The sequence below is a fragment of the Sesamum indicum genome, linkage group LG9 (genome assembly GCF_000512975.1).
Source record: "Sesamum indicum cultivar Zhongzhi No. 13 linkage group LG9, S_indicum_v1.0, whole genome shotgun sequence".
Classification (NCBI taxonomy): domain Eukaryota; kingdom Viridiplantae; phylum Streptophyta; class Magnoliopsida; order Lamiales; family Pedaliaceae; genus Sesamum; species Sesamum indicum.
Window position 1 is genome coordinate 6569391 of NC_026153.1, and position 11890 is coordinate 6581280.

At 31.5% G+C, this 11890-nt stretch overlaps 2 protein-coding genes across 3 annotated transcripts in view; both read right to left on the reverse strand.

Annotated features, from left to right (window-relative positions):
- LOC105171139 (cinnamoyl-CoA reductase 1-like) overlaps positions 1 to 2664 on the reverse strand; it is a 6567-nt gene extending 3903 nt beyond the window's left edge. Inside the window, exons 1-4 of the mRNA XM_020696792.1 lie at positions 2611 to 2664; positions 1037 to 1259; positions 619 to 706; positions 7 to 547 (exon numbers count right to left, since the gene is read on the reverse strand). Coding sequence (XP_020552451.1) covers positions 7 to 547; positions 619 to 706; positions 1037 to 1259; positions 2611 to 2664 — 906 coding nt within the window. The remainder of the gene's footprint in view (positions 1 to 6; positions 548 to 618; positions 707 to 1036; positions 1260 to 2610) is intronic.
- LOC105170895 (cinnamoyl-CoA reductase 1-like) lies at positions 2996 to 5800 on the reverse strand. Of its 2 annotated transcripts, none has more exons than XM_020696560.1 (6): positions 5600 to 5800; positions 5126 to 5295; positions 4600 to 4791; positions 4096 to 4258; positions 3796 to 3985; positions 2996 to 3309 (listed from the first exon to the last, which is right to left on the reverse strand). In XM_020696560.1, the coding sequence occupies exons 1-6, from the start codon at positions 5715 to 5717 to the stop codon at positions 3153 to 3155; spliced, it is 990 nt and encodes a 329-aa protein (XP_020552219.1). In that variant the 5' UTR covers positions 5718 to 5800; the 3' UTR covers positions 2996 to 3152. The 2 variants fall into 2 exon arrangements, with proteins under 2 accessions (XP_020552219.1, XP_011090120.1); XM_011091818.2 differs by having other exon boundaries at positions 3796 to 3982; positions 5600 to 5798.

Here is an 11890-nt window from a genome sequence, read left to right on the forward strand (position 1 = left end):
CAAAACAGTGCTCTCCGCTGAGATGTTCCATTTGGGAACGAAGCGTTCTCCTTGGAGCTTCTCAGTTTTATGATGGTCGCATTTCAGCTCCTTGCGAGCCTCCCTCCACCAGCCTTGCACTTCCTGCAGCAGTTCATAATTAAGATCGGCAGCCTCCAAAGCCAGCTTCCCTTGCCCAAGAGATGGTTCCACTTCCCCAATTTTAGCGGATTTTGAGGACTTGGAGCTCCCGCTGCGCTTCTTAAGCTGCGGGGAAGGGTCCCCTGGGTCGTGTCGTTTCTTGGGACTGGGGCTAGGAGATCGCACATTATCCCCAGCAGAGTCTTGATCAAGATTGAGGTACAGGAGCCTCCTAGGAGATCGCACATTATCCCCAGCAGAGTCTTGATCAAGATTGAGGTACGTCTCAGGAGCCTCCTCAGCACACGTCCCTTCACTATCAGGAACCTCGCGACCACGAATCAGAGAAGGGGTCGCTGAAGGCTCAACAGTAGCAGCGACCAGTTTCTCAGTCGTCCCCTCCGAAGCTAACAAACGAGCTGCAATCCTAGCGTTCATGACGACCTCAACTGCCAGGACAAGAAAAGACGATTAGCAAACACGAGTACAAATAAGTACCCTTCTTCCAGTAGGTTTTCTTTAAGCAAGTGAAGCCTCTCCTTGGCTCCATCAAGTGAAAGTAAGTGTTGTGTCATCGTTGGATCATCTACACAGTATTCCAAATTATCATAACGAATTTGAAAACAAGAATTGTACACACAAAAAACAACACCAACAAAACCCCATCATCTTTTTCAAAGCTCCATGGCAGTTACCAAGACACAATCTCTTATAACTCTACAAAACAAAATTAAAACGAATGCAACAAAGCCCATATCACCAAATAATCTGTATCACAAACAAAACCGAATTCAATAAAATCAAAAACAGAGACGAATTCAACAGTAAATTATCAAAGTAAGCCTCTATTGTGCTAATCAAAATACCAGAAACACATAAAAACAGAAATGAAGGGGTTGAGAAGGGTTTTACTGACTGGGGTCCCGAACGGATGCCTTGACGATATAACCACGCTGGAGCAAGAATTTGACAATCCAGGAGGCAATGTTCCCTGATGCTCCAGTCACGCGAACAGTCTTGTAAAGATTTGAGCGGAAACAATGGTGGAAAGTAGAAAAGATTTCATTGATGAGTTGTATACAACAAGAATCAAGAAGTATGCTCAAGCTGATAATTGAAAATTGCTGTTCTGTTTCATTCTACTCGGAAGAAGAAGAAGTCGTGTATTTTATTGAGGGCCAAGGCTATAACTAATTGACTACCACGACTTCTTCTAGCCGTTTGCAAGAAACGTACTCCATTTACAAAGGCGTGACTGCGCCTTTTAGTGATAAGAAAGAACAACACTTGAAGAAAACGTTTTTATACATATTACAGAAGTATGAACGCATTGCATAAATGCGATTTTTCTCTTTCTTCTTTATCTCGTTTCTGCACTTGTTCTTGCTTCAATCTGCAATCTTGTTTCTTCACAAGTCTTCATCGCCACGCTCATTCTGCTGCTTCTCACCGCTCGTCTCCTTCTACTCTGCGCAATGCGTGTGAGGTTTTACTTTTATCAGTGGAGGTTGAAAAGTGATTGAATTGTATTCAACAGTGGTTGAAAAATGGTTGAATTGTATTCCACAGTGGTTGAAAAGTACAAAAATTAGGACCTAAAAATAAATCTAATTATTTGATACTCGATTAAAACTGATCAATAAAATTCATTTGATTCGATTTCTAGACTTAGCAAAAACTTAAACAATTCCTTTTTTGTTTAATAAGTTTTCACACTTGATTCGATTAGTATAAAAATAATTAAAATATATTTAAAAATATCAAATTACTTAAATTAGAATCATGTTTGTTTTAATTAAAATGCATATGAACTTGATTAAATTAATAATCAAATCAAAGCTTAACAGCTCTTGGCAAGGTTGCATGTACAAGTTTGATCTTTCCAGGTGAAATAAATCCAGAACGGATCTTAATGAATTTTGGTTGAATTATATTTAATTATATATTTTAATATATTTTTAAGTTTGTATATTCACATAGATACATTTTCTAAGTATTTTTTTTTTTAATTTTAAATTCAAAGCCAAAGGAGTGAGTCCTAATAAGTCAGTCTAGCAGTGCTAATCCTTCTAGCACATAATTAAGATACCGAACACATACTTTTGTATTACTGACATAACACGGGTCATAAATAAATCTGATTCAATAAGATGACTTAGCAGGTAGTAGGGAGGCAACGTCAAACAAACTCCACATGTCTCAGTCTATGTGATACTAAAAAATCTCCAGTCAACTCCCCTTATACCCACAAAATTAACTCTATCAAGCAACTAATGAACAACTTTACAAATTTTCGAGTTGATCGGGCAAGACACGCTCAAACAGACATATCTATGTCCAAAGAAATCTAAACTCTTGTTAATTAGCTAACATCTGCAGCTTTCCAACGACTTGCAAATTGTAATAATCAACTCTCAGATTCTACTCTAAGACCTCCTATATATAGAGGTTACAGTGCAGTCAAAATGGTAAGTAATTTTAGCCACTTACACTCGAAACTCTTTCTTTCTCGCAAACAGCAAGAATATCGAGCTCCCTACTCATTTTCTTTAATTCATCGTTATATTACAATTTATCAATTTTCTTTCCAAATTCAATTACTCATTTAAGTATCAAAGTGCTAATTTCTGTTTACGTGTTAATTCCTTTTTATTTAGTACTTTCAAGAAGATTTTTTTAATTGTTATAATGCTGCTGAACTTTGATTTGTGCCAAGCCTGTCCCAACTTAGATTATTTGCCTTACTACACTGTTATAATTTGTCAGTACTATTATAATTTGGTACAGAAGTATGACAAATAATTGAATAGGCTTCCCAGGTGCAGAACCAATGTAATAGATTAAGTACAACTTTCTATCAGTGTGTGTGTGTGTGTAAACAGAAATATTGCAATCAATTACCATTGAAGGACAGGACACAAGTTTATTATTCATGTTCCACTAGAGAATGTGTGGAACTTTTTAGGGTTCCAAGTGATCGAACATAGGATGTTTATATGGTGCAACATACGGACTTTAAGAGAGATAGGCCCTCAAATAGCTGATGGTTGCTTAAAAAAGTTCTTCTCTTTCAAGCTTTCAACAGTTTCCTTGATTCCTTCTTCAAGAGAAGTGAACACAACGCCTAGGGCTTTTGCTTTTTCTTTCGACACCTGGTAGGTGGGAACAAACGGCTTGTCATCCCCACACCTGTACAAGGAAATCCCCAAAAAATAAATAAATAATCAATATTGTGAGCGAGTGAGATTTATTACGACAAAGGACTCGATTGTTTTGTCATGCAAGTATGCTGGAAGGAGGTACAATACCGAGCCATCATTTGAAAATTAGAAGGGAAGATATATGAAAATTATGCAATTAATGGTTGGAACCAGAATAAAGATCGTCGGTATCAATTTTGCAACTCTAACTAATTTCCCCACACAAAGCTTTTGGTTGATAACGAAGCAGCTTACTTGATTCGTACACACTCAGATGTGACATAGCTTCACATACTCAAGCAACATAACAACAGCTGTCTGTTAATAAAGAAGTTATAGGATGCAAGAACGAGAGTACCAAAATGCTAATCAAAAGAAGAAATACTACTCAAAATAAATATAAGGAATGGGATACTCATTGATCAAAATTTCACATAATATATGAAATTAAAAGTCAATCACAACAAGGACTTACTTTTCAGGAAGTTTGAGAGAAGGGTACAGTTCACGCAGGATTTTAACGACCTCTGAGAAGTGTGCAACCTTCTCCACCAAACAGTATCTTCCGTTGGCCGAAGGATTCTCAAATGCCAATATATGTGCATTTGCCACATCTTTGACGTTTATCCATCCAAAGGTAGAATTTGGATATGTTTCTCCACCTGCTTGTTCCGAGACGAAGAGTAGAGAATTCCAATGTAAAGTTCTTAATATCCTAATGCAAAAACCAAAAATTATGTAAAGACGCGAAATCTAAGGACCTGCTGGAACTTACCATTTATCAAGTTCAGAATAGCAGCGCAACTTGTGTTGAGTGTTGGCTGCAACAATGGACCAATTACCATCGCTGGGTTTATGGTAACCATGTCTATTCCTTTCTCTTTCACAAACTTCCAGGCAGCATCCTCAGCCAATGTCTTCGAAAGCACATACCATTGCTGGTGGAAGCAGTACGATGTAAACAAGCAGAACCAAAGTGACATTTATCATGGGAAATATGTGAGAACAAAGAAGAAAAATAAGAATGTCAAGAATCATGGAATCAGTAGTCAATCACCAAATTAGTGACAACAAACCCTTGTTGCAACAAATTCGATTACTGCTCTAATATTTCTTGTCAATGTTGAAATAAATGAATATTTACCATATTTAATAATTTAAACTGAGAAAACTACTAGATTTTGTGGAAATTGACCTAAAGAAGTAACCATACGACATCCTCTGCACCTAGTTATAGGATTAGCATTTCCCAAAAATAGAAGAGGAATAGAACTCTGACCTGCATTTCTTTGCAAAGCTCTGGATTGGACCACCAACTCTCATCCACCACCACTTCAGGTGTCCGAGGTTTACCATTGTATGCAACAGCAGCTACAGAAGATGTCAGCACTACCCTTTTAATGGATGGCGTTTTTGCACATGAGGCAAGGACATTGAGAGTCCCCTTTAATGCAGGATCAATCAATTCTGCCTGGGGAAAGTGAAAACTGACTTAGCTGGATGAACCAAGAACTTAAAGAAATGTCTTATATTCAGTTAAACTGACTACAAGAGGTGTCAATCTAATAAGCAGCTTAATAAATGAGTTCTATAGAGAAATAGAATGACCACACTACCTTCAGTCTAATAGCATAATTCATAATACTAAACTAAGCCAGACAGCAAAATAGTATAGTAAAAGTTGAGGCCTCTGAAATAAATGCCAGCTCTGACATGATTGTCTTTTTCCATCAACAAGTTTCCAGTCTCCTGAGATAGTCTGACGGCAACAATTTACAAAAGAAAAAGGATAAGGGGGCAGGGACCTGTGGGTTAGTGACTGCATGGTAGAAAGGGGATGCAGTGTGAAAAACGCCAACACATCCCTCAACTACAGAATCAAAGGACCCTTCTTCCAGTAGGTTTGCTTTAAGCAAGTGAAGCCTCTCCTTGGCTCCATCAAGTGAAAGTAAGTGTTGTGTCTTCTTTGGATCATCTACACATCATTCCAAATTATCAGAACGAATTTCAAAACAAGAATTGTACACACAAAAAACAACACCAAAAAACCCCATCTTTTTGCGGTTACCAAGACACAACTCTTATAACTCTACAAAACAAAATTAACATGAAAACGAATGCAACAAAGCCCATATCACCAAATAATCTGTATCACAAACAAAACAAAAAACAACGACGAATTGAACAGTAAATTATCAAAGTAAGCCTCTATTGTGCTAATCAAAATACCAAAAACACATAAAAACAGAAATGAAGGGGTTGAGAAGGGTTTTACTGACTGGGGTCCCGAACGGATGCCTTGACGGTATAACCACGCTGGAGCAAGAATTTGACAATCCAGGAGGCAATGTACCCTGATGCTCCAGTCACACAAACAGTCTTCATCGCCACGCTCATTCTGCTGCTTCTCACCGCTCGTCTCCTTCTACTCTGCGCAATGCGTGTGAGGTTTTAATTTTATCAGTGGAGGTTGTGCTGTCAAAGTCGCAGCCGGCTGACTAATCCCCAATATAAAATTAGCGGCTATGATGTCACTAATCATCTTTTTCTATAATTATTACTATCTGGCCCAATTTGGTTGATATCTTAATATTGTTCATCATATATAAATTATATATTTAATTTCCTATATTTAAATTCGATATTTATATTGTAATGTTTGATATATTGTATCCCATCGACACAATGACTCATTAATTATTATAAAATAATATTTAGAAAAAGAAATTTCCTTTATCCCTTCTACTCTCTTCATTTTTTTTTCCTTTCTTTTTCTTATTGAATGATTAAAAAATATTTTAAATTATAATAATAAAATATAAAAAGAAAATATATCATCTTGTTTTTTTGGGACTTTTGTGAAATATTTGAGTTTAAATTAGTTATTAAGTTTCAAAAACTAGAATTTTACGCCATATTTTTATAATTTTTTTAAAAAAAATTAAACCTTCCCTCAGTTTTTTTTCTATTTTTATTGAATGTATATTTTTAAGTTATGTTTTATATAAGTGTACAATATATACATAAATTATTTTTCAAAAGAATTGTATTTTAATAAATAAGTTAGAGGGTTTTTTTATTTATATATTTTGTAATCATTCACAAGCTACAAAATAAAAATAAAATATCTTAAAAAAGCATACCCTTAATAAATCAAATATCATATTATATTATCATATGAAATATCACACGTACAATACCTTAGACCAAATAATATATAATTAAAGATGGGATTAATTATCATTTCATTTCTCATCATGTTTAATTCTATCACACGAATCAAAAGATGCCTTATTGTATTATTATTTCACGTATTACTATACAATTAAATTTGTATTCCGCCGTGGTTGAAAAGTACAAAAATTAGGACTGAAAAATAAATCTAATTGTTGGATACTCGATTGAAACTGATCAATAGAGTTCATTTGATTCGATTTCTAAACTTAGCAAAAACTTAAATAATTCTTTTTTTGTTTAATAAGTTTTCACGCTTGATTCAATTAGTGTAAAAATAATTAAAATATATTTAAAAATATCAAAATACTTGAACTAGAATCATGTTTGTTTTATTAAAGTGCATCCGAACTCGATTAGATTAATAATCAAATTAAAGTTTAACGTAATGATTCTCTAATATATATATATCGGACAACTCTTGGCAAGGTTGCGTGTACAAGTTTGATCTTTCCAGGTGAAATAAATCCAGAACGGATCTTAATGAATTTTGGTTGAATTATATTAATTATATATTTTAATATATATTTTTAAGTTTGTATATTCACATAGATACATTTTCTAAGTATTTTTTTTTAATTTAAATTCAAAGTCAAAGAAGTGAGTCCTAATAAGTCAGTCTAGCAGTGCTAATCCTCTTAGCACATAATTAAGATACCAAACACAGACTTTTTGTATTTACAAACTGACATATTACGGGTGTTAAATAAGTTTGATTCAATAAGATGAGTTAGCAGGTAGTAGGGAGGCAACGTAAAAAAAACTCCACATGTCTCAATCTACGTGATACTAAAAAATCTCCAGTTAACTCTCCTTATACCCACAAAATTAACTCTGTCAAGCAACTAATGAACAACTTTACAAATTTTCGAGTTGATCGGGCAAGACATGCTCAAGCAGACATATCTATGTCCAAATAAGTCCAAACTCTTATTAATTAGCTAACATATGCAGCTTTCCAACGACATGAATTGCAGTAATCAACTCTCGAATTCTACTCTAAGACCGTCTATAAGTAGAGGTTATACTACAGTCAAAATGGCAAGTAATTTAGCCATCTCTTTTCTTTCTTTCTCGCAAACAGCAAGAATATCGAGCTCCCTACTCATTTTCTTTAATTCATCATTATATTACAGTTTATCAATTTTCTTTCCAAATTCAATTACTCATTTAAGTATCAAAGTGCTAATTTTTTTTTGCATTTTAATTCCTTTTTATTTAGTACTTTCAAAAAGATCTTTTAATTGTTATAATGCTGCTAAACCTTAATACGCTATCGTATATAATAAATAAATTAATTCAAATTTGATCAAATAAAAACGGAGACTCCAAAAAATTATACAAAAATAAGTGAAACCACTTGAAATGATAATAGCCAAGTGAATCAATAATATACAACAATGGGTAAGGCCCATATATCATATAGGATGGATCAAAGTCTATTAGGGACCCGACCCAACTTGCATATAGATCCCACTAAATTTTGTTGGGTGAATAGTAATTTATCCTCATATGATATTTAAAATGAGTAAATTACCTCTTATAAAAAATAAATAGTAACTTAAATTACTTCATTTTTTAAAACACATGGGGATAAATTACTATATTTTTAAAAACATAAGGAGAACTTGCTATTTTATTTTTTATAAGGGAGTTATTTGCTATTTTCCATAATACAGGTAAATAAAGTGCAATTTATTCAAAATTTGTTGATTCTAGACTTCTAGAGCTCATGCATTGGATGGAAACACTCTATTGTTGTTAGTGGATTTTTTTTTAATTAACTAGCCGTTGTTGCATACTATCCCTAACGTGCATATAATAAATAATACTTTATATTTTAAAATATATTATGAATAAAAAAATATACATTATATTTCTTAAAAAAGAAAAGAAAAAAAAAAGAAAGAAAGCAACAAAGAAAAAAAAAAGAAAATCAACTTAAGGGAATTATCGACACAACAATAAAAAAGAGAAAGAAAGAAAGCAACAAAGAAGAAAAAAGAGAAAATCAACTTAGGGGTATTATCGGCACATAACAATAAAATTGATATTGCAGTGTCATAACCGGCGTTGTGAGAGAAAAAAATGTCTTTTCTTTTTATATAGTATAGACTAAGATAAATAAATTATAGTATCTCATCTCAATACAGTAATAATACCTCAATTTAATTGATATTGTAATATGACTAATAATGATAAATAAATTACAAGCACTCATATAAAAGCAAGACAAATCTACACACATTCGATGAAACTCGAACTCACAACCTCGAATTCATTTACAAAGACTTTAAATTTAATCTTAATTATTAAATTAAGACATCATTAATACTATCTTCGTTTGTTATTCTACTAGTTATTGTTTCATTTATTTATTTAATTTCGATTGTTGCTTCCTTAAAATGAGCAGATCTCAATTCCTATGTTTAATGTAGTTGTCACCATGCACGCCCAAAATCACAACTTTGTCTTGTCACGTGATAAGATGGAATATCCTTTTCCGTCACGTGATTCTTTACAGAAAATCCGATGTCAGTTGTTTTTTCAACCAGATATGAATTTTCATATCCTAAAAAAATAAACAGAAAAAAGAAATTGATATGAATTTCTTAGAATAATAAAAAAATAAAATTTATAAGAAGAATCTAAAATTATTTTAATAAAAATTACCGGAACAGATTCAACGAATTTATAATTTTAAATTTAAAAGTTGTTAACTCGTCAAATCTGGGGATGCAGACACAATTCTAATTATGTCCAAAGAATCAGAACAATAATCCCCTAACGTGTCGGCCTATATTCGCAACAGTGTACCTAATGGATTCCCATTTTCATTTTCACAGTATAAATTTTAGAAATAATTATATTTACATTTTTTGGTTGATTTATTTATATAAATTATTCATACTTTTAAAACAAATAAAATATATATTTTTAAATATGTCAATATCGTTATACAAATTATTATTACTTTTTGGATATTAGGAGTTATTTTTGTAATCATCCACAAAATAGAAATAATATGTACAAATAAATTAGGACTAATTACACTCTCATTTTTTGAAATTTAGTGTAATTATCCTTAAACCTTATATGATTTAAAAAATTACATATAATACCATTGATGTTTGTTTCTATCTAATAAATAAGTTTTCATGGTAGTCAAAATTTATGGAATTTGTTGATATTAACAAAATAAAATAGGATATAAATACATATTTATCTCGATTAACTTATTATACAGGTCAAATAAGTCTTTTTTTATGATCAAATTATTCTTATACATATTCACATGTTAATGAATGTGACGAAGTATATCACCACCCTTATAAGATTAGTTTAGTCATAAAAAATATGTTTAACCAACAATACGTCAGTAATAAGTTAATCGAGGGTAAAAGTCAATTTTCATTCAATATATTTGTTCATACCAATAAATTCATTGAAATTCGACTAACTAACAAACTTATTTGTTAGTCGGATGCAAACTTTAAAGATACTAGATAAAGTTTCTTAAAGGGTAAATTACCCGTTTTTTCATTTTGGAATTTAAACCTTTTTTTTGTGTAACTTACCATCTCAACTATATGAAATTTGCATTTCACCACGTATGAAGCTTTTTTTTGTTGAATTTTTTGCAGGAAAAATACCACATGTTGTGTACATATAATAAAATATCATATCACATAACCTTTAAATATCACATGTGCATTGCATGTAATTTTTTGGCAAAAAGATTTATTGAAAAACAGTTATAAAAAGCATATTACAAAATATTGTCAAGTTAAAATGACAAGTTGACACAAAAAAAATTTAAATATCATAATGAAAAAATAATCATAATTCGAATGACACAAAATTTCAACAGAAAAAAAGTATAGTTATCCCAATAAATTTAAAATTAGATAGCATGAACGTAATTATTTCTACATTGTATGAATTGTTTTAGAAAAAAAGAAAATAAAAAGCGTTGGTGTGAAAAGTTGTTAGACGTTATTCTCGAAGAAGTTGCAATCGGTGTGGAATCAGATGTGGGGACATATGAAGCCTAAGATAGGAAGAAGTTGAGTCATATTTGTCTTCTAGAGCTGTACTCCTCTTGGTAAGAAAAATGAGTTGTTTCCAGGGAAAAGTACAATTTATTGTCATGCAAATGATTAAATTATTTTTTATAAAAAAAATAGTAATTTATTTTTTTATATTTTTAAAATAAAATAATTTATCTTTCTGTTTAAAGAGGTAAATCGCTTTACTTTAAAAAATATAGAGAAATAAATTATTATTTTTTTATAGAGGAATAATATTACTAATTTACAATACCACGGGGGGTAAATTGCATTAAATCCGTTGCTTTTAGGTACAATTTTTGTAAGTTTTGAGTTTTTGAAGTTATTAAAGTTTGTATCGAATAATATCGCGACTGCTTGATAATATTATTGGAAAAGTTTGAAAATTGCTAAAAATGAATAATAATATTTGTGATATTATTTTTCTTAAAAAATAAAAGTTACTGTAGATATTAAATCATGCTTTTATTATTGAGTGATTTGTATTTTTGTATATAGTCTTTTTTTTTTTTTGTAAATAAGAGGGATAACAATAATTATATCTATTATAATGGAGTAGACAACAACTTTTACTATGCAGTAGATAACATCTCATGTACATGGTAAGTTTCAAACCCATCATCTGTAAAATTATAGGACATCAATTTCGCTAATTGAGATATGCCGCGTTAATGTCTTTCTAGTTAATTATTGTATTTTTGACTGTTTGGATTGATTTTGAATCAGTGAGAATGTATGTATGATAGGGTGTGTTTGGAGTCATTTATAACGTGTTGGAAAAACTTAATTGTTGTTTGATAGTGGAATTTTCATTTAGGCAGTGGAATTCCGGCATTGATTCTTCTTTTTCTTTTTGACCTTTTGATAAGTGAATTCCAATAAGTGAGCGTTAGTGTTGATTCCAATTGTAATGATATTTCAATTATATTGATCTCCCGTTATGTAAAATATTCTTTATTTTAATTTTATATAAATTTTACGATTCTTTTTTGAAAATCACCACATCATAAAGAGGAGTTCTTAAAATTTATAAATCACTCAAACTACTCGTCTGTAACTAATAAATTGTTGGTATGATTTTAATTTAGATAAATTTTGGGTTTGAGACATAAAAACTCATTGAGCGGGAGGTAATTTCAAGATCAAAATCATTGAATATATAAATTGGTTCGAATTTAAGTTGATTAAATGCTTAGATTTCGAATTATGATGAGTATTTAGTGTTGTCGATATGTTATATAAGTGACAAGTACATGGGTGGGTGTC